The following is a 22,929-nucleotide window of genomic DNA, read 5'->3' on the forward strand; positions in this document are numbered from 1 at the left end:
GGGCCTTCGAGGCTATCTCGCCCTCCAGGCACGGGCAGGTGAGGACCTGGGACGGAGGAGGAAGTGGCTCCCAGGCCGTTCCGACCCCCAGGCGGACTGGGCCTCGCAGGCGGACTGGGCCTCGCAGGCGGACTGGGCCTCGGCGGCTGCAGGTTCTACCCGAGCACAGGAAGGAAGTGCCGGCTCCTGACGGCAGCTGGAACCCGGCAGAGGCCTCACCACTGTCACAGGCTCCCAGCTGAGGCCACTCCTGAGGGTCCCCTGCACCAGCCCTGCTGTTCCTTCCCAGCAGAGCCAGTGAGTCCTAGAAGGCGTCAGCTTCGAGGGCCGGCACCCGTGGAGGAGCAACTAGCAGGGTGCCCGGGACGTGGCCGCGCTCGCACAAGGCACAGGCGGGACTTTGTCCTCCACTTCCATCCAGAAAGAAATGCAGGCATCTGACCGGAACTTTCCAAAAAGGAATTATTTCAAAAGGAAAAACAACAAACTAGTAAAACCCACCAGGCCTGTCAGCTGCTTCCAACCATGCAAATGCTCACGGACCCGGCGGTTGCCTGTGTCAACCTGCCCAGGCAGGCTCCTGTGACAACGTGCACCTGGCTGGGGGGAGGGGAAAGGGGGAGTGAGGAGGCATGAGGTGGGGGGGGGACACGGGGGGCCTGCAGGACACAGCCGCCTGCGGAAGGCACGGGGCAGAGGGGACATTTGCAGAGAGGAACAGCCACCAGGCCATGACTGGTCCTCAGCTAATCTCAGCTTCAGAGCCACGGGCTGCTTACTTTTACGCATTTCTCTACTCCTATCAGAAATTTTCCCTTAAGCAAAGGTTAAGACTGGTTTCCAGCTGCAAAAACCCCCTCCTGGTAGAGGCTGGAGCAGACGCCCCTCATTGCCACCCCCCAGAGCCTCCTTCGGACCAGAGCTGGTGCGGGCAGGGCCCTGGGGGTGTGCATCCTCTGACCGCCATCAGGCGGGGTCAGGGCAGCCGGGGCGTTGGCCGGGGACACACGAGCCACTCCCCAGTGGGGCGCACCCAGGAGCTGACACGGAGGCAGTGCCGTGACCTCGCCGAGGCGGGCACTGAGGATCCGCGCGTTCCCTTCCCTGTTCAAGTCCCCCGGAGTCTGGGTTCTGCGAGCTGAAGTGTTTCACATCCAAATGCCCCCACTTTTCAAATTCAAGGATTTCCCCGCTATTTGCTTGAAGAAGCAAACAGCCCGTGGTGCAGGGACCCCATGGCAGGGGGCTGTGGGCACCTCCTGGAGCGGAGAGTGAGCATCAGACAACAGCCAGCAAGAGAGCGGGACTCAGGCGACCGCCACAAAGACCTGAGTCCGGCCAACAGCCAGCGAGTTCAGGAAGGCCCAGGCCCAGGCGGGACGGCAGCCCGGGCACAGCCTGGTTTCAGCCCGACAGCCCCAAGCGGGCCCAGCCAGGCCCTGCCAGACAGCTCGTGTGCAGAGCGGGGCGCTGACACGGGGCGGCCCAATACCACGTTGTCGGGACTCTGTCATGCCACCCAGACGTCTGCCCCAGGGCCTGACTAGACAGCAGGTAGGAGAGGAGAGAGGAGACGGCAGGGAGGGTGGGAGGAAGAGGGCCGGGCAGCGCGGTGGCCCACGCCTGTGATCCCAGCACTCTGGGGGGCTGAGGCGGGAGGGTCCCTTGAGCTCAGGAGTTTGAGGCTGCAGTGAGCTATGGCGACAGAGCAAGACCCTGGTGGCGGCCAGGGCACAGGAGGAGGCACAGAGGGCGCGGCAAAGAACAACCAAATATCATCACCCCGATCGCACCGTGCAGACGTCTGTGAGACAAAGCAAAGGGGACGAGGTGGGGATGCTGAGAGGTGGTGGCACTCGCCTGGTGGCCAGGCCTGTGAGAACCCAAGCTGCAATCAGGAGAGGAGCTGCAGCCAGGCCCTGGGCCCTGGGCACCGGGCGGGCTCCACTCGGGACTCCGGCGACAGCAGCTGGAGTGGGCGCGGCCATGGGACGGGCGGGGCTGTGTGCGCTGAGGCAGCCCTCTGGGGTGACAACCCCGCAGGTACAGTTTTCCCATCCCCGCGCCCTCTGCCAGGCCTGGGAAGCGCTGCCAGGCCACACCCGCATGCCAGCATGCGGCAGGGCCGCCGTTGCAACACGCTGGGCGAATCCTGAGATGTAAAGGAACGAGCCGACCCTGGGAAAGGGGCAGAGGCCGGCGTTAACTTCCACGCTGGGTTTCTAGACACGCAGCCGCGGCTAGGAGCAGACCAGACTTGGTGCCTCTGCGCCCCGTGGAGCCTCCAGTGGGCCCAGGGCCCACCCTTTGCACCGATGAGGAAACTGAGGCCCGGAGCAGTGAGGGGCTTGCTGAAGGGGGACCCGGACCCAGGGCTCGGCCTTCCCCGCTGCCTGTCACAGGGGAGTGGGACCAGCACTGCCTCACCCTCCACGGCCTCAGCCTCCACATCGGGGCTCCAGCGCGTGGCCCCCTGAAGCCGGGTCTCCTGCCGCCTCCCGTCCTCAAGTCTTGTCTTGCAACCTGCCCGCGATGACAGGGGCTGCACCCAGGGACGCCAGCCCCAGCAGGATGGGCTTGACACGGGTCTGACCTCCGCAGGCTGCACTCAGACTCAATGGCCCTTTGGGGCGCTGGGATGCAAGGCTGTCCCCACCCACCCAGTGGTGAGGCTCCTTCCTGGGGCCCCATGTTCCCAGAAGCTGGAATTGAGGAGCTTGGGGGCCCTGGAAGAGGACGGGGCAGAGCAAGTGGCAGGGACCCCCAATGTGGACCCTGGAGGGAAGGGTCACAGGTGTCTTCTGAGCCTGGGTGGCTCCTGCGGAGGAAGCGTCCCACGTGGGAGGGGAGGGGCCGCAGGGGCCTCACTACAGGGTCCCCCTCCCCATTCCTGGTCAGGAGCCCAGCACCCCCCCCACAGCACGGTGGTGGGGGGCAAGGGTCAGGGAGACTGGGTCCCACTGCACGGACTGGAGCCCTGGCCACCCACCACCTGCCTGGGGGCAGGAAAGGGACAGTGCTGGGAGGGCCAAGCTTGCGGGGTCCCCCTGCTGGGAGCCAGGTGAGGGTGTGCCAGCCCCAGGAGGTGCCTGCGGAGGCTCTATGCTTTGCTCAGTGGAGAACAAAGGGGTGCTCTGCGCCCTGGGTGTCTGGGGCGGGGGCAGCGTCCCCACCGGACTCCAGCCGGGAGAGATTGGAGCTGCTCCTGGCCACCCAGGTTGGTGGCGCCCATTCCAGGGCCAAGGGCGCCCCTCTGAGGCAGCTGGTGGGACTGCGTCTGAGCAGGTCCCAGGGAGGTGGTGATACAGGGAGGTGACTTGGGCCCTTGGGGCGGGCAGAGCCAGAGAGGGTTGAGCCACCCCTCCCTGGACCCACAGCTTCACCCCCGCCCTGCCCCTCGCCCACAGTAGGGGCCAGGGCTCCAGGCCGACATGGTCCCCATGGGCGGTGCCGCCATGGGGGATGACACAGTGGGGAGGCACCGGGGGGGATGGGTTACTTTGCAGGTGGAATCACCGCGGTTCTCTAGTCACCTGTTCTCTAAGGTCACAGCGCCATGGAGAGAGGGCAGGTAGGCAGGAAGGTGGACAGGAAGGTAGGTGGATGCACACCTGAAGGCACGTGTGCAAACTCACACACGCGGGGCCGCAGGAGCAGAGCTGTCAACGGCACAGCCTCAGCGTGGACGCGCCCGCCTGCTCACCTGCTCAAAGCCAAGAAACTCGGCCGGAAGGGGAAGGTGCCCATCAAACCTCGGCCTGAGACCGTATTTGAGGAAAGTCTCGAAACTCCCAGTCACGGCTGCCTCGGGAGGAGACGCCCTGCCCGCCGCGGCTCCTTCCAGCCAGATCGGTGCGGGAAACACAGCCGCCCGGTGCGGGCCAGGCCAGGCCCGGCAGGGTAAGCTCCAAGCCGCTCACCACCAGCTTCGGGTTGGCCCTTCTCTTCCCAGTAGAAAGGTCCATTTGGAGCTGACGGCGCCTTACAGACTCCGGACTACCGCGGGGCCTGCTGCCCAGGGTCCCACCACGCTGGCTGGGGGGGTACACAGATCCCCACGCGGGGCCCTCCTGCCAGGCCACGGCCGCCCACGCACTGCAGTGACCAGAGCTCCCTCACCTGCCCCGCCCCTGCAGCTCGGGCTTCCGTCTACTAGAACCCACGCACAGAGGAGCAAGGCGTCCCCGAGTCGTCCCCTAACTGTCGACCAACAGACCCCTGGCAAGGCACGGGGGCGCCTGCAGTCCCAGGCACGCAGGCTGAGGCGAAAGGAAGGCTGCAGCCCAGCGGGAAGCCGCAGAGCGCCACCATGCCCGTGGACAGCCAAGGCACCCCACACTGGGCGACACAGCCAGACCACGGCTCAAAAAACCCCAAGCGCAGCAGGAGAAAATTCAGTAACTTGTGGGGTGCACACAGCGCAGCCGTCCAGTGATCCTGGAGGCCTGGAACACGCACACGCCACGGCCTGAAGACAGCGGCTCAGATGCAGCCACGGCAAAACCTCCCTGGGAGCAAAACATCAGAAAAGAACAAGTCACTGTGGCTTATGGTTTAAGAACTGCAATTAGGACTTTTCTTTTTTTCAAAAAGTTCTATACTATGGTTGTTTCCAACTCTGACCAAAAACGTCAATAAAACCCACAAAGCATTATTATTAGACATCTCTCCGCCAAAGTGGCGCCAGCAGCCTCCACCCTGCCCTGCAGTGAGGGGCCGGGCACAGCGGGATCATGGCCCGACTCTCACCACCCGCCGTCTGTGATGGACTCACCTTTTTACATCCCTGAGGAGAGAACCACCGTGTTTGGGACAGGTGACCTGGCCACGGCCCTTTCTTCTCCTTGGCCCCTACCCTGCTCCCAGCCCGGACCACCCAGCTGGCGGGGCTGGAGGTGCCGCCGCCCTCCCCATGGGCCACGCTCCTGAGTGGCAGCGCTCCAGGAAGCCACGTTCCCTTCAGCAGTCACGCGGTGACGGCCAGAGGCCCAGGTCCTCCCCACCCCAAGTGCACTCCAAGCCCAGGGGCTCCCGCCCAGCATGGCCTGGCCGGCCGGGACCCATGAGACTCGGACATGGACTAAACTCAAGACACCCTCGTCACCTACTCGGCCGTCAGCATGGCACTGGCTGGCGGACGGGGCTCTCCTTGCTGTGCTGCCCGGGCGCCCCAGAGCCTCGCACACCTCCATCCCCACAGTGGGCACCTGCAGCCCCCTCGGGCTCTGGTGGGGGTGCAGCTGCCTCGGCCCTCCAGGGCCAGCAGCAGGGCTGGAACGGACGTGCACCAGCTGAGCCGGGAGGCCCCGGGACGTCAGGTGCGAGGGGATGTCAGGTGCGAGCCGCCCCCGAGCTGCAGAGGACGAGGATCTTGGCAGAGGCACCACAAGCTCAAGGCCCCTGCGCAGCCCCAGACGCAAGCATGGAAGTGGGAGGTGGAAGAGCCCCGTCCACAGCCCAGCAACACGCTGCGGCTCTGTCCAGATTTCTCCCTCGCAGGGAGACAGGAAATTGAACACTGCTCAGGAGCCTGTGCCCGGCGTCTCCCACCCAGGAAATGTGTCTGCAGGACGTGCCCGAAGCAAAGCTGCTCTGGTGAGGACCTGAAGCGTTTTATTTTATGGCTGCTGCGTGGCGTAGGTGACCAGGCCCTGATACAGGTGCATTTAAGTCTTCAGAGTTTGCCCTTCTCACCCAAGATCATCGCAGTCCAGGCAGTGGCTCTCTGGAGAAAGGAGCATCTTCTGGGACGCTGGCACTGAATGTAGGGTCCACCCTCCCCAGCCCTGTCCCTGTCGCCTTCCCGCGGGGTGAGCTGAGCAGTTGCTGGCACTGGAGTCCAGGGCTCAGGCCCAGGGTCCCCGCTCTCGCCCAACACCGGCCCGTCCTGGGCCAGCCGCGTCACTTCCTGCTCCCTGGGATCCATTTCCTTTTCTTCTCTGGCTCCTGGACACCGGCCACCTCTGCTCGGGCACCAGACGGCTGCCGCAGCGTCCGCTTCCTCTTGCCAGCCCCTCCACGGCTGCGGCCCCGGGGCTGCTCTCGGGGCCGGGCGCGCTCAACACTCGAGCTCGGGTCTGGGCTCGGGTCCTCCTGGTCACCCTTCCCTGACCAAAGAACAAGACGCCGTGGACACGGGGGCTTGTTTCACTCACTTCAATTCTGTGACTGCAGATGCCAGCACCGGGGGCCCGGGGCCACCCAGCCACGACAGCCTGCGAGGGGATCCCACATGCAGTGTGGACATGAAGCCCACGGGCCACCTACGCTGGCTCACGACACCAGGGAAGGCAGGCGGACCTGGGAAGGGGGCCGCAGAAGACCAGGTGGGGCAGGGCCAGGAGACTGGGGGGAGAGGCACGGGGGGCAGGCGGGCTGAGGGTCGCTGCAGGGAGGGAGAACAGCACCTGGCAGAGGGCCAGGCTGCGATGCCAGGGCCGGCAGCTTTAACTCAACTTGCTGCACCGCAGGCCATGAAGACAGTCCTGGCGCAGGGCACGAACCCCACCTGGAGGGCAGGCCGGAGAGGCCACTGCCCAGCTGGGAAATGCCCGGCCTCAGTGAGGCAGTGGCCTGGGCTGGATTGGGATAAATTCAGTGAGCCCGGGGCTGGGTTAGCACAGGGGGTGACGTGGAAGGCTTCCCAGTTTGGGGCGGGGCCACGCCTCCCTCCTCTGCACCCCATTCCACTAACAGCACCCCGGCACCCTGCCTGGCACTGTGCGCACGGCCCTCCCGGCTGCAGGCCCAGGGCAGCCCTGGAGGACGCCACGTGCCAACCACACTCAGGCGGCCGTGGAGGCTGAGAGGGAAGCCCTGAAATCAGGGACAAGAGTGGCGGGGCCCAGGGATCTCTGGGGCATGCAGGGGGAGGGGGGTTCGGATCCAGGTGCAGGAGGGTCGGTAGGAGGCAGCCCAGCGGAGAACGGCCTCCGCCTGCAGAGGGCGCACGTGCAGCCGGCAGCGGCTCTGGACCAGGAAGGCACCAAGGCCGTGTGCCCTGAGGCTGCAACCACACACGGCATCTCCAGGACACGTGGACAGTGGGCACCCAGGACAGGGGACTCGGCACTCCCACCTTAGGGACACAAACAGGTGACGCCAGCACCTTCACGGGTAACGGACACCGGGAGTCCTACCTTTCTTGTGCTGCAATCGCGCTTTGGGCAAACGCTTCTTCGTCTTCCTCTTCCGCCTCCCCTCGAGCAGCCTCCTGCAGGCCTTCTCTGGGAGCTCGTCCTCAGGGAAGACGCCTGAGGACCAGGGCAGACCGTCAGGGGGATCGGGGGCTGGTGCTTTTGGTCCGAGGCTCACCACTCCCCACGGCCCGAGCAATCCGACTCTCTTGTCCTAACGCCCAGGCACACCTTGCTCAGGGACACAGCACCGGCTGCACCCAGCCGGCTCAAGACCAGTCACACCTGGGAAAGCCAATTCTCGGAGCATTTACGACCCAGGGTGAGAGTCCCTTATTCAAAATGCGGGGAACACAAATGTTTCAGATTTCGGGTTTGTCTGATTTTGGAGTATTTGCATTAGACTTACCGGTTCAGCACCCATAACCTGAAAATCCAAAATAGAAGATGCCCCAGGGAGCAGCTCCCTTGAGCATCACTTCGGCACTCGCAACGGCTCTGGATTCGAGATCCAGGGTTTGGGAGTTTCAGGCTAGGGGTGCTCGCCCTGCGCATCCAGGTCTTTCCCTGAAATTGCCCACGCTGGGGAGGGGCTGGGGACTTTCTGGGCAGTGGAAACATTCTGCACTTTGACAGAGGTTCGGGTCACACAAGTCCAGGCAGTGGCCCAAACCCACCGGATGGACTCGACGTTCACGCCCACGCTGCGGGCAAGCTGTCCCTAAAGCACCCCGGACTGGAGTCTCAGTGTGTGCTGCCGCACTCTGGAATGAGGTGGAATCACGTTGGAATCCAGGTGGTACATACACAGGCAGCCACTATAAACTCCTCCTAACCGCACTGTAGGTGTGAAATTTCCCATGATGAAATGCTGGGAGAAACGCTCACCTCTCCAACCATAACCCTCCTCGGAACTGCCTTCCAGAGAACCTAGGCCAGTCCCACCGGCCACGCTCTACGCAGACCAGCAGCGCTGCGCTGCACTGCAGCCTCTCGGGAGCCCTGGGGCCAGCACCCGTCTCCCAGTTCTCCAGGGGCTCCGATGGACGCTCCAGTCTGAGAACCACTCAGCAAAACTACAAGATGAGCGCCGTGGCATCCCTCAGCCCTGCCTCCCTCTCCCCCAGAGCCACCACCAGGCCTCTCTGAGAGACCCCGAGTGCTACGAGGAGACACGGAAGCAATCCGCTCCCACAAAGACGGACTCGCAAGGCGCTGGGAAGGGCGCTCTCCAAGCCCAGCCCAATCCTTACCTCCTGCCAGGTCCTGCAACCTAAAGAGACAGACAGACACCGTCACTCACCACAGCCATGATTTCTGCACAAAGGGGGAAGCTGTGCCCACAGAGAGCTTTAGCATCCCAGCGAGGGGCTGCCCTGGGGGCCGCAGAAGGACCCCAGAGCCCCTGCCCTTGCTGAGCCGTGTTCCCGAGGGAGCCCTGAAGACCTCCGGCCAGGCTGCGGCCACTTCAGAGAGGCCATGGCAAGCGAGGGGCGGGGGCAGGGGGCAACCCTGGGGCAGAGGGAAGGGCACCGCCAGCCACTCCAGAGAGACACTCACTTTCGGATCACCTTGTAGAGACGCTTCCTGTTCTGGGAAGGGGTGCGCTGTCGGCTGGCCATTTCGAACAGTCTGTTCGCGAGTGCCCCGTAGTCAAACTGTTGCAGAGATGCCACAGACACAGTCAGTCACCCTCCCTGCGCTCCGAGAACGTGGAACTCGTCAGACAGAGAAGGCACTCGGTCCCACCCCCGGGTCCTCTACTCGGCTCACAAGAACACCCCTCTGTGTCGCAGGACATTCCTGCAGCCAATGCCGACTGTCCACGGAACAGCGGGCACGACACATGCTCCCGGGCAGCACTGCCCAGAAGGAGCTATGGAGACCATGAATTTAATAAATTTTATTTAACCCCAAATACCCAAAATTCCATTGATTCCATAGGTAGTCGTACTTAAAACTTGCTAGGACACCTTACATTTCCAACTTGCTGGGAGTCGCAGACCCACTGAGAGGTGACTCTGAGCTGGGACCAGGCAGGCAACCACTCAGCATGTGCCACCTCGTCCAACCCTGCACCCATGGGGGCAGCGGGAGATCTTGGGGTGCGGGCCACGTGCGAGATGAAAGGGGCACGCACGGAAAGCCAGGCCTGGAAAGTGGGGGTCTGCTCGAGCGCCCACTCTCCCCGTGACGCTCCTGCCCGTGCGCAGGGCCATCCTTCCCGCGACGCAGCCTCTATGAAGACCCGCCATGAAGGCGGCGTCTACATCACTGGCTGCCACCCTCCTTCCCAGGGTCAGTGGGGAGGGTGGGCAAAGGCCGAGAACGCAGCCGCGAGCCCAGGCACCCACCTGGAGGACAGGGCCGTCCCTGTCGTCTCCCCACTGCTCCTGGCCCACCTCAGGTTCAGCTCTGTCGATGGAGCCTAGAAGAAAAGGGGCCCATGAGCTCCAAGATCTGCGCCTGCGCGTGCAGGCCCCAACACAAACACCTGGGAACCGAAAGCCTCTCTCCTCTCGGCTTGCTCAGGGCTCGGGCAGAGGCTGGGAGAGGCCCCAGATCAAGGCGGCCTCGTAGGGAGGGGACCGTGCCGCCTCGGGCCGGGGAAGTGGGAAGACAGGCTGGGGCCGTGGCGCCTGCCCAGCCCTTGGAGAGTGATGAAGAGTGGGCACCGCAGGCAGCAGTGTCCCCAGTTCCCTAAGTGAGGACGGAGGGTGGCTGAGTCCAGCGACAAGCTGGGCCCGGATCGAGGACTGTGGACACGGCGCCTTGGTCGGGCTCTCGTGGCACTGCCTGCAGAGCGGCTCCGGGACAGCAGGCAGCTTGGGGGCCGCACACAGCGAGGATGACAACTGCCGGGCCCAGGGGTCTGTTCTGGATGACTCGGCCACTGAGCGAGGAGGACGAGGGAGGGACAGGGAGATGCTCACAGGACGGCAGACCAAGTGCCAGGGTGGGGGCTATCTTTTAACAACAAAGCCAAGGGGTGCACAGCAACGGCACTAGGAGTCAGAGGGGCACCCTGAGAATGGCTGACAACACACCCTCTATGGCATAGGACAGGACACGCAGTGCCCAGACTGCCCAGCAGTCAGACAATGACCGCAGAGTCCAGATCAGAAACAGGCCAGGCTGGACACCACCGAGCTGGAGCACCACAGCCAGGCCACAAGCCCTGCGGTGGGCCGTTCACGAGCTCGAGTTCCCACCCGTTCATCCGCCCAGCAGCAGCCAGGTGCCACTCTCGAACGGGACCCAGCCATGATCCAGACAGACAGAGTGTCCTGTCCTCTGGGGGGCAGGCCAGGAAGGAGGGACATGACGGGCAGGGGGTTACGTAATACGCTGTTAGAGAAAGTGACACGCAATGTGGGCGACAGCCTTGGAGGCTGCCCTTCAAACAGGGTGGTCAGGGCAGCCCTGGACTGGGGCACAGACACCTGCAGGGGACGGCGCACTCTGGCTCTGAGGCAGGACGGGCTGGGAAGGGGAAGAGCCGGGAAGGGGACGAGCCCGGGGAGCCAGGCAGCACTCTGAGAACACCGCAGCCGCGGGAGGCCAAGGACAGCCAACAACACGTGTGCTGTTTTTTTGAGACAGAGTCTCGCACTGTTGCCCCGGATAGAGTGCAGTGGTGTCGTCATCACAGCTCACTTCAGCCTCCAACTCCTGGGCTCAAGTGATCCCCTGCCTCAGCCTCCGAGTAGCTGGGACCACAGGCGCGAACCATGATGGCATTTTTTATTTTTAGTAGAGACGGGGTCTCGCTCTTGCTCAGGCTGGTCTCAAACTCCTGAGTTCAAGCGAGCCTCCCGCCTCAGCCTCCCCGAGTGCTGGGGTCAGAGGCGTGAGCCACCGCGCCCGGTCTGCTGTGTTTTCAAAGGTCGCTCTGGCTGCAGTGCCGAGGGCAGACTTTGGGGCCGAGGGTGTTCGGCCGCACTGCTCCAGCAAGAGACCACAGGGCCCGCCTGGGACAGGCACCACACAGGCAGCTCGACACCCGCAGACCCGGACGTTCTGTGATTCCCACCTGCAGGCAGCTTCTCGGACCCCCTCTGGGACAGCAGGTCTCGTGTGTCCTCACTGCTCTCCAAGGACTCGTCACCGTCCGACGCCTCCTCCTCTTCCTCCTCACTTTGTGCGTCCAGCTCCTTCATCAGGTCCTCGATGGCAAACGGGGCCTGCTCCACGATGGTCTCGAAGATGCCTCGCGTGATGTTGTGCAAAACCAGGGAACTGGGGGCAGAGCAGGCCGCAGGGCAGGTGCGTTGGGCCGGTTCTCAGACAGAAGCGACACCGAGTCACCCTGCCAGACTCGCCCCACCGCTGGGCCACCAGCCTCTCCTGCCCCCCAGACACGGTCGACATAGCCCCGCCACTCCTGCCTACAGGGAGCAGCACCCCCAAAGGCGGTGGGAACCCCGAGACCTCAGTGGAAAGGACAGTCAGGCCTGACCAGGCCGCCTGCCACTTACTCCTTGGTGTGGGCAGCGACTCTGCAGAAGGGGTCCACGAACTTGAGGTTCTGCTCCGCGGTGAGCTACAGGGGAGCACACGGGGCCTCAGCTCCTCGTCCAGTCACCCACCGATGGGCTCAGCCGCCCGCCACGCCCAGCCTCACCTCCTCGGCGCCCACTTTGGTCAGCTCCTCCAGAAAGATCTCGATGAAGTGGCTCTTCACCCCGTGAGGGGCCTGGCTGTTGGGGTGCAGGATCTCGGTCGTCAGCAGCTCCAGCAGCTGCTCTATCTGCCTGAGGAAGGAGAGGCTCGTACCGCGGGCAGCCACGACCGGTCTGCACTCTTATCCCTCCCGCCCTCAGTCACAAGCTCCGCCGGGAACACGCGCGCAGACACCACCATCTGCAAACGTGCCAACTCTCACGTCCCCACAGGTGAACACCCACGAGCCTGGGTCCGTCCCAGCACAAAGCCGTCCTGCAATTACATGTCTGTGACCAGCACTAGAACACATGGCATGAGTCTGGATCTCAGCTACAAAACGCAACACCTGCACACGTTCCAACGGGCCTTCCTCTGTCCTCCAGACTGCTAGCAGAGGGACAAAGGCCTGGCCGAGGCGGGACACCACCACCACCGTGCCTGGCTTTCCTCTCCACTATCCCCACTGGGTCCTGCTTGGGAAGACACAGCAGGACAGAGCACAGGTAAAAGGAAGACGGAGGCCCAGGCGGGGGCTGAGGACTGCACGCCACGCGCTGGCTCCCCAGGCCCCGTTGCTCGAGCGCTCCACCCACAGCGCCTGTGCCAGAGCCCTTCCTGCCATGTGGGTCTGATGGCCTCACAGGCCCCGGATCCTAAGACTGGAGAGCCCCAAACGCCAGTCTAACAGTCTAGATGCACCCGAAACCCCTGGGGCGCTTGGACATGCAGACCCTACACCCTGACTTACACAGCGCGTATCCTCCCCTGGACAATTCGGATGCACACCAAGGGCTGGGAATCCCCGGTTACAGAAAGGAAAAGTGACGCCCTCTCCAAGGCTCAGGAAAACGGACACAGAGGCAAGATCTGGTGCAAAACCAAGAGGAAGACACGCAGAGGCAGGAGACCCACTCCCCGGGCCAGTGATGACACCACTGAGCATTGGAAAAACAAAAAAGCCATGTTTGCCGGAGAGCTGAGAAAGGCTAGAAGAGTAGGTCAAGCTCTCAGCACTGGATACCCCAGGCCAACGGGAGAAGTTACCAATCTGTTCCCAATGATCTCTGCCTGGAATTACTAGTTACAATGAGGATGAAATGACTTTTGTAATAAGCCAAAAAAAAGTTGAATAAAATCGTCCCTTTAACATTTAATTCAGATTAAGTCACTAGATCCCAGTGGGGTAACCCACAACACTAAGTCCTAAAATGAGCAGGAGTCCTGGTCTCCACGCCCTCCCAGGCAGTTCAGGGATGGGAACCGGGCCAAAGCAGAGCCCTGCTGCCCTACATGTACAACTCACTCCGGGTGATTCAAATCCAGGGAAGTTCAGGTAACCACAGTGCCACTCCTGCTGACGCGTTTGCACAAGGGAGGAGACAAGGGGCTGGAGCAAGAGTCTGTTGCTTTTGTACTCCTGAAGGTAAGAAAGTCCCACAGTAACGTGGGCTACAAGCCAAAATCCGGTCTGACAGCTAATCTGACACCTGGGCACTAGCTTTCATCTTAATATACTCAAGATCAACTCCTTTGGGCCGGGCGCGGTGGCTCACGCCTGTAATCCTAGCACTCTGGGAGGCCGAGGCGGGAGGATCGCTTGAGGTCAGGAGTTCGAGACCAGCCTGAGCAAGAGCGAGACCCCGTCCCTACTAAAAATAGAAAGAAATTATATGGACAACTAAAATATATATATACAAAAAATTAGCCGGGCATGGTGGCACATGCCTGTAGTCCCAGCTACTTGGGAGGCTGAGGCAGGAGGATCACTTGAGCCCAGGAGTTTGAGGTTGCTGTGAGCTAGGCTGACGCCACGGCACTCACTCTAGCCCGGGCAACAGAGTGAGACTCTGTCTCAAAAAAAAGAAAAAAAAAAAAAAGATCAACTCCTTTGAACATACACTTTCAAATTACAAATCAATTCCCAACGGATTTTTTCTAAGCTCCTCTCCCCCTTAAAAAACACCTCACGGGTGACATTTTTGATACATCCTCAGTAAAACAAAAGAGCAGCCTGCGGGCGAGTTCCCCACGCCCTGGCGTGAGCGCCCACAGAAGACAGCTGTCTCACTGTCGCGTGTAACAACTGTGTCTTTATACTGAGTATGCACCACTCACAATTAGAATAAACCATAAAACAATCTTAAAATGTTTAATTAATTTTAAGAACTTTAAAATGTTAAACACTTGGAAACCCCTTTGCGTTGTGGAACTGAGACTGCCGCCTGCAGGCCTGGAACCTGCCACCCTACTGGCACGAAGAGCTTCAGGTGACCCAGGCCTCGGGGTCTCCAGGAGGAGCTGGGACCAGGCAGAGTGAGGCACAGGCTCGGTGGCGCGGGAGCCCACGGTCACACAGAGGACACGGCAGCAGGCAGCTGGGGGCACACAGACCCACGCACTGCTGTGGGAAGTGAGAAGGCTGGATGGCTTAAGTATTTTTAGAACAAATTTTCAAAGGAGCAACTACCACTGGGAACAGGGCTGAACACGCCACGTTTGCATAAAGGCCCCTCAGCTCCACGTCAGAGGTCTCGGCTCTGCCGCCCGTTAAGGTCGTAGCATTGAGACCGAAAACAAACGGAGTCATTTCCACCAACACATTTGATTTTGGAAAATGCCTTCACTTTAAGCACCACAGAGGGTACGCTTTGATGTAAAGGTAACAGCTCTTTCTGACACAGAGAAACAGGGGACCTCCATCCCCCTGAACACGGCCTGCCCTCCCGGCTCGCCCGTGGGAAGCAGACGCGCCCGTGTACCAACCTGTCCTCCCATCCTCGCACCTTCACGGCCTTGAAGGACTCATTCAGGACCATCCGCATGAGCTTGGGCACAAAGGGAGACGCATGTCAGTGGAAGCACAGCCCGGACCTCACCGCACGCGCCACCCCCACCCCCAACCCATGTTCTAGAAGCCACCTGAGCACAGGGCCGTGGCCACGGTCACTTCTGCCTGCCCCAGAGCACACAGCAGGCCCTCGAGAGCTGGTGACAGGATCAATGCCGGTGGGGACCACACCAAGCCCCAGGACCCTGGGAATGCACCCTTCCACCTGGCAGAGACATCCCAACTTTCCAAGAGCAGCAGGAAGTCAGGCTCACAGTGGCTAGGTCCGGCTAGCAAGTCCAATCCATGAACTGGAGCCAAAACAGAACGGTTCCTGTTCCAGAAGTGAGAACAGGGAAGGAAGTCCAGCTCCTCCCACGGGAGGTAGAGCCCTTGGCAAAACCGGGTCTGAAGGCAGCGCATCTTCTCCAAGCTCCTAGGGACTTCTCTCCCAGTGGGCACGGAACCCAGCCCACTTCTCCAGTCTGCGACTCGGTGAAGGCCTGCCCGCTAAGCCCCATAACAGAAGTAAAGCTGCGACATCTGCCACCGTGCCACCACCACCCCCCAGCCCCCTTCACATGGCACGATGCCTTTTCTGTGGGCCGGACGTGGTGGCTCACGCCTGTAATCCTAGCACTCTAGGAAGCTGAGGAGGGAGGATAACGAGGTCAGGAGTTTGAGACCAGCCTCAGCAAGAGTGAGACCCCATCTCCACTAAAAATAGAAAGAAATTAGCTGGGCAACTAAAAATAGAAAAACAAAAAAATTAGCCAGGCATGGTGGTGCATGCCTGTAGTCCCACCAACTCGGGAGGCTGAGGCAGGAGGATCACCTGAGCCCAGGAGTTTGAGGCTGCTGTGAGCGAGGCTGTCGCCATGGCACTCTAGCCAGGGCAACAGAGCGAGACTGTCTCAAAAAAAGAAGAAAAAAAAAAAAGCCTTTTCTGTGGTTATCCTATCCTCAGGATATTAACACACCGTGCCTGCAGAGGGCTCCAAGTCACAGCAAAAAGCAAACACAGAGGACACACAGACCCCTGAGAGCCATGATTACAGAGCACACCCTGGCAGCCGAGACGCCGTGTTGGGGACACAGGAGGCCTCTCTCTCGCTACTCCCCGCAGAGTCGCGAGCTGCTCAGCCCCTATGCAAGGCTGTGCGGCTGGACTGGATCACACAAGGGGGAGCATGGGAAATGGCCTTGAAAAGCAACAGAATCCATCACACAAAAGGGCCCAGCGATTGCGTCTCAGCCGAATACTGAGGTGACATGGCAGAAGAGCTCCTGTGACTCACAATCTGCACTTGGCACCAGCGCAACGCGGCCTCTGTCCAGCTGCAAGCCTGCCCTCCCTCCTGCCTGCCCCTCTTCCTGTCTGCCCTCCCTCCTGCCTGCCCCCCTCCCGCCTGCCCCCCTCCCGCCTGCCCTCCCTCCCGCCTGCCCTCCCTCCTGCCTGCCCCTCTTCCTGTCTGCCCTCCCTCCCGCCTGCCCCCCTCCCGCCTGCCCTCTCTCCCGCCTGCCCTCCCTCCCGCCTGCCCTCCCTCCCGCCTGCCCTCCCTCCCGCCTGCCCCAAGCCTGCCCCCTCTCCCGTCTGCCCCCCCTCCCACCTGCCCCGCCTGCCCTCCCCCCTCTCCCGCCTGCCATGCTCTTCTCGCCAGGTGGCCTTTCGGGATCCCTCACACACACTATCCATGTAATCCCGGTCCAACCCTGAGCTGGACATTGAGCCAGAGTGGCAGACCACAACCTGCCCTCAGGGAGGCCCACACGCTGCCCCATTCAGTGTCCCCATGGGTCACCGGCTCCTGGACAGTGACAACATCCCTTTATCCCAGGAATGCTCTAAAGTCATGGTGACCACCAACTGGTAACAAGACCTTGAAGTTCACAAGGAAGGAGGGCGGGGAAGGAGGCCGGAGCAGCAAGATGCTCTCTGTAAGGCCCAGTTCTCCCCTTTATTCCGCAGCGCGAGTCCATAACCTCAGTAAGAATGCACCATAAAAAGGAGAAAGAAAAAGGAAGTTCCACACTGTGACATAATCGTCATCCCCACCTAGAAGAAAAAAGTCTTCTCGGGCTCAGCCCTCCACGGCAGGCCCAGCCCAGCCTCGCCGCCTCTGCTGTGCCAGCAGGCTGCTGCCTCTCAGCAAGGTCGAGACTGCAACCGCCCCCCTGAACCGCAAATAGCGTAGGTGTTTTAAAGAACCGAATCCTTTGCCCACTTGCCCTCTCTAGGAGGCTGGGAACAAAGGTTGTAGAGTCCTAGGCATGTATCTCCGAAAGCTTTGGCTCCACCTCTAAGCCCCCTGGAGGTACAGGGTCACTACCTCAGGGTCACCTCTCTGCACAAAGCATGGGGACAGAGAGAGCTGAAGCCAGACGCTGCCATTATGGGCCCACGGCCTGTTTCTGCTCTGCTGGGTACCAAGACCTGCACCCGCCCCAGGACCGCGGGAAGCCACAGCCGCCTCACCATGTAGAACTTGTCCAGGCGCAGCCTGTCTATGCCCGTCCACTCGCGGTTCATGGTTTGCCAGAAGGTCTGAAGGAACAGGTGCTCTAGGGGAGGGAAAGGCCCGACATTAACGCCAGAAGAGAAGCACCGAGGAACGCAGAGGCCACCGTGGGAGGGGAGGTGGGAACGTAAAGGGACCCGCTCAGGACGTCACTTACATGCAACCTCTGGAATTTCTTAGCCCCAGGGTTTGCTGAGCTCAGGAGCAGTGCTACGCATTTGTCTTAAAAACAGGGCCATTATGCACTTCAGAAAAAAAGCACAACACAGATCTACAGCCACACTCTCTGCAGAACAGGAGCAAAGAGGCAGCAAAGCTGTCAGAGAAGCGGCTGCTCAGGCGTTTCCTTCCCAGCCGCCTCTGCCCTGGCCTGGGCTGAGACCACCTGACACCCACGTCTGACCCCTTCGTGGCAGCCTAACTGCACACGGCACGCTGGTCACACCAGGTCCACTGACCTAATCAGACAATGTAACCCTACAGATGACAGGCATGTCTGATGCTGTAAGCTGAACTGTGTCCCTCAAAATTCGCATGTTGAAGTCATAACACCTAGTTCCTCACAACGTGACTGTGATTTGGAGACAGGGCCTTTATAGAGGTAATTCAGGTGAAATGAGATCATTAAGTGGGCCCTAATCCAATCTGACCAGTGCCCTTATAAGAGGAGGAGACTGGCCCAGGGCAGTGGCTCACGCCTGTAATCCTAGCAGTTTGGGAGGCCCAGGGGAGGTAGGAGGATTGCCTGAGGCCAGGAGTTGAGACCACCCTGGGCAACACAGCAAGTCGGGCGTGGTGGTGCGAGCCTGTAGTCCCAACTATTTGGGAGGCTGAGGCAGGAGGATCGCTTGGGCCAGGAGTTCAGGCTGCAGTGAGCCATGATGGGGCCACTGCACCCCAGCCGGGCAACAGAGTTAAGACAATGCCTCTAAAAAAGAAAAAAGAAGAGGAGAATAGGACACAGACACCCACATGCACAGAGAGAAGACCACGTGGGAAAGACAGCCATATACAAGCCAAGGAGAGAGGCCACAGAAGCAGCCAGCACCCTGATCCTGGGACACGAAGAGGGCAGCTCGTATCTCCAGTCAGTTTCTGTAACAGAGCACGCTGGCCAGGTGGTTCGGTGACGACAGGCCCGTGCTTACTAAATCATACAGGCGTTACTGAGCGAACCTTTGTATTACACTTGCCACTGTGCTGAGCAAACCATTCTGCACGTTCTTAGAAAGAGTAATTATGGAGGACGGATCTACTCAAATACGATTAAAGAGATCCTCCCAATTTGAGAGACCAGTCACCGCAACTAACTATGCTCGGCCCAGCTCTGCCGCTCCGCCGCCTCAGCACAGCGCGGCGACGCCCACCGTGAACCCCAGCAGCAAGGTCCCCGCGGCTGCCTAGCACCAGCCTCCCGCAGGGAGGTCTCGAGTGCTGTGTCCAGGCCCCTACCCCAGAGCTGGTTCAACCAGACGGGGGTCTGGACAGCCCACGGGCAGGCGGGGGACAACTAGTCATGATGGGCAGGATACAAAACAGAAGAGTCAGGAAAAGTAACTGCAGGAACTTCACAACCGTCCACTGGCATTCAGTCAAATACCTTTGCAACATTGTATCAGCTTTTCCTTTTTATTTAAAAATGTAAAATATTAGCCCATTACACTCTTGAACTAAGTCTACTTCCGGTAAGTGAGTTAATACATGTTGAACCCCCACAACAGTGTTTCAGACACGATAGCACCCAGGAGACACCAGGAGACACTAGCTGGCTCTCTCTAGCTTAGGTGTTACTTGCTCTAGATTCTAGAACATAAACCTTCTCTGTCTGGTGGCTGACGCTCAGATTCCGACGTGTACAAACGGCATAACTACGGCAGAGTATACTCACGTGCCTCTGTAGTCTGAAATGCATGGACCAGCTGGGAAATAGTCCTTCCTAGTTCTTCCTGTGCAGGGAAAAATAAAAACACCCTCAGTTCCAGAAGCACTGTGCTCTTACGATGACAAGACAAACAACTCAACTGTCCTGTCCACTCACTGGCCACACAGAACCAGCTCCAGCGGGTCTCGGCCCAGCGGACTGGAGGTTTGCAAGGTGGACCCCTGCTGTGAAAGCCCTCGACAGTGGGGGCCACAAACGCAGTCCCTGCCTCCTGACTGAGGCTGTGCCCTGAGCAATGAGGGTGACGTCTAAGGGGGTAGTAGGATGCAGAAGGGAGTCTCGTACCAGCAGGAGGGGCCGACCAGATCCCCATAAATCACCCAATGCCTGTGTCACTGGGTACCAAGCATCACCCAGAGCACTTGCTAAGACAGAAGATTCCAGAGCCTCCCCTTGAGAGACGGTAGGTTAGTAGGCATGGAACATGGCCCAGGAATACCCACTTAAATAAGTACCTTCACCAGCCAGGTGATTTTGAAGGAGAGCAAATAATTCACACTTTGAGAAAAACTGTTCTAAAAGGCTGGCAGGAGAAATCCTTGCTCAGAAGACCCTGTCCCTTGGTTTCCATTATTTCCTCGTTTGTGACCTAGCCCAGAAAACTACGCCCACGTCCTCAAAAAGGCCTCTGACCAAAGGCCTTGGCAACACTGAGGCTGTAAAACTCTACCCAGGTCTCAAGTCATATTAAAATGGAGTCAACCGCATGCCCACCTGGCAGCCCACCTGTCCTCCCACCGCAGCTCCTGCACCCCAGCTTCTTCGCCCCCGCCCCCCAACCCCTCCCCTCCCTCCACTCACCTGCAGCAGCGGCTTGTCCTGCATCCACATGCAATAGAACAGTCCTTTCCACACCTTCAGCAACTCGTCATGACTGAAGCCACCTGCAATGAAACAGAAACATTCAGACTAAATGAACTCAGCCTCCGAGTGCCAAGAAGGAAGCCAGAGAAATGTAACTGCCTGAATTAGACCTACGTCCTACTTCCCATTAAAGGCAAGCGGGAAGCTGAGTCCAGCCCCCTCTTCAAACAATCCGCTAACGCAGAACCTGCTGTGCCTGTGGTAACTGCCACTTCACTCATGCAATAAAACTCACGGAGAATCTACAAAGTATCAGGCATGGTACTCCAGGTTGGAGATTCAAAATTGAGAACCTCAGCCGCTTCCTGAGCTGAATGGTGGCCACAAAGGTTAATCTGTTGTTGATAATTCACCCTGCGTTACACAGAGTTTGTGCACTTTTCTGTGCTAAACCTCAAATATGAAAAGAAAAAAATTAACTTGGTCGTTTAAGCTAGCAATGGAAACAGAGATAGAAAATTACTCAGCTGACAAATATTCACTGAGGTCCTACGTGTCTGGCACCCTGTTCCTGGAGCAGTGGTTCTCACGTGGCGTGTCAGAATCACCTGGAGGCTTCCAGAAACACAGATGGCCAGCCCTGATTTGGCTCAGCTGGGATGGGACTATAGAATGTGCATTTTTGGCCGGGCATGGAGGTTAATGCCTATAATCCTAGCACTATGCGAATCCGAGGGGGTAGGATCGCTTGAGGTCAGGAGTTCAGACCAGCCTCAGCAAGAGTGAGGCCCTAACTCTACTAAAAATAGAAAGAAATTAGCTGGGTAAATAAAAATAGAAAAAATTAGCTAGTTGTGGTGGCATGTCCCTGTAGTCCCAGCTATTCGGGAGGCTCAGGCAGGAGGATCACTGGAGCCCAGCAGTTTGAGGTTGCTGTGAGCCAGGCTGATGCCATGGCACTCTAGCCCAGGCAACACAGCAAAACTCTGTCTCAAAATAAATAAATATAAAAATTTAAAAATAAATAAATAAAAAATAGAACGTGTATTTCTGTTTTCAGAGATGGGGTCTGGCTGTGTCCCGCAGGCTGGAGTGTACTGGCACAGTCATCTCACTGCGGCCTCCGGGCTCGGGCAATCCGCCCACCGCAGCCTGCCCAAGTGCTGAGATGTGGGCGTGACTCCACGTTCCTAACAACTGCCCAGGTGACGCTCAAGGTGCTGAAGGCGGCGCGGAGGGACACTTCGAGAACCACTGACACGGAACAGTTAAGCACGTTCCCTGGCTCGAATGGAACTCAGAAAACGATCCAATAATCACACAAACAGGAAACTGCCAGCAGCGGTCACTGCCGCCTGAGGGAACACAGGGCCCCGACAGCAGGGGAGCCGGGGTGTAGGGCCCACTGCAGGGAGGGCCGTCTGAGCCGCGGGAGGAGGCGGGCGCCGGGAGGTCCGAGCAGAGGGGCCACGTGCCAGCGCGCCACGCGGGGAAGCGCCGCCGGGCCGAGCCGGGAGCGGGGGGAAAGGCCCGCGGGCCCTTCCGCCCGCCCGGCCACCTGCAGGGCCGCGCGGCCCGACCCCAGCCGCCCAACACCCCGCAGCCGCCGGCCCCGCGACCCTCGCCAACCTGCGGCGCGCTGAGTCCGGGCCACGATGTACTTCCGGAGCTTCCTCACCGCCCGGTCCCGGGTCACCTGCTCGTTCCCCGCCAGGCGCTGCGCCAGCTGGATCTCGGGGGGGAGCTGGACGCGCGAAACCATGGCGACGGCGACGGCGACCCCAGGCCCCAGACACCCCAACTCCAGAGACCCACACGCGCGCCCGCTTCCGCCCCTCTCCGGCGCGCGGACCTACGTCACACGCCCGCGACGCCGCACGCCGCGCGACACCACCGCGCAGTGGCCAGGCCGCGCAACTGCAGCGGAGCGCGCGGCCGGCGGCGCAGTGGAGGCGCGTGCCCGGGGGGCGCACTCGCAGGCGCCGCTCTGGGGCGCGCGCATCCTGGAGCACTGAGTGTGAGGCCCGAATTTTGACTGTATCCCGGGTAGGAACAAAAGCCAATTTGGAACAGTTGGGAAAACTTGCACATGGACTGGACGTTCCAGTACAGAAAGATCGTTCATTAGGTGTGAGAGTGGTGTCCGTGTATTCCGGGGTCTGCAAACCTTTTCTCCGAAGGGCCTGTTTCTCGTGGTTTGCCAGGAGGACTCACAGGCCTGGGCAGGCGGTTGTGTTCATGCCCCAATTTATTATGCAGAAAAGACAGAGCAAACTCTGCACAGGGGAAAGATGCGTGGGGCGGAGGCAGCGGGACCCAGGCACAAGCTCCCCTGAGATCTTTCCCGGGGAGTCACACAGGACACACTTAAGTCCCGCAGCAACGAGCTGTGATGATGCGTGTGAACTACTGCCAACCTGGGAAGCTGGTTAGAGACTCAGTGCCCAGGGGTTTTACTGGGCTTTACTGGTGTTGTGGGCACCTCTGCCTGGCATGGACTGAAATGAGACCCCCAGAAGGAATGCAGGTGTTCAGCATACACCGTATTTGTTGTACAAACAGTTTAGGTTCCCACATTCCTCGTATCAGGGAATGGTGGGAACCCTCCCCAAATCGAGGTTCCCAGGCCAGTGCCAGCCTCGAAAGCAGGCCTTTCAGAGGACAGCAGTTAGATCTGCTGTGCCAGCTCTTTCCTGCACAGGGCAGATAGGAGACATTTTGAGCTCCGTAAGCCAAACAACTCTCGTGCAAAAGCGGCCATAGGTGGTACATAAATGAATGGGCATGGCAGGCAGTGTTACAGTAACACTTAAAAAATATATATAGAGATGGGAGTCTTGCCATGTTGCCCAGGCTGGTGCGGAACTCCTGGCCTCTCAAAGTGCTGGGATTACAGGCATGAGCCACTGCACCCGGCCTTTTAAAACTTTATTTTTAAAAACAGGTGGTGGCTGGATTTGGCCTAGGACCATAGTTTGCCAAGCCCTGACATAGAAGAATGTCCATTATTATTATTAGTGATAGAATTAGTGAAAG

General features: G+C 59.9%; 1 protein-coding gene across 1 annotated transcript; it reads right to left on the bottom strand.

Moving 5' to 3' along the window:
* Window positions 1-5,635: 5,635 nt before the first annotated feature.
* RRP1 (ribosomal RNA processing 1) lies at window positions 5,636-21,721 on the bottom strand. The gene is made up of 13 exons (XM_069472240.1): window positions 21,523-21,721; window positions 19,891-19,973; window positions 19,036-19,093; window positions 17,105-17,190; window positions 14,565-14,626; window positions 11,761-11,890; window positions 11,615-11,679; window positions 11,170-11,375; window positions 9,491-9,564; window positions 8,697-8,794; window positions 8,390-8,409; window positions 7,140-7,253; window positions 5,636-6,107 (listed from the first exon to the last, which is right to left on the bottom strand). Exons 1-13 carry the CDS (start codon window positions 21,653-21,655, stop codon window positions 5,902-5,904), a joined length of 1,335 nt encoding a protein of 444 aa, XP_069328341.1. The 5' UTR covers window positions 21,656-21,721; the 3' UTR covers window positions 5,636-5,901.
* Between the last annotated feature and the right edge of the window lie 1,208 nt (window positions 21,722-22,929).

Source organism: Eulemur rufifrons, chromosome 7 (assembly GCF_041146395.1).
Source record: "Eulemur rufifrons isolate Redbay chromosome 7, OSU_ERuf_1, whole genome shotgun sequence".
Lineage (NCBI taxonomy): Eukaryota > Metazoa > Chordata > Mammalia > Primates > Lemuridae > Eulemur > Eulemur rufifrons.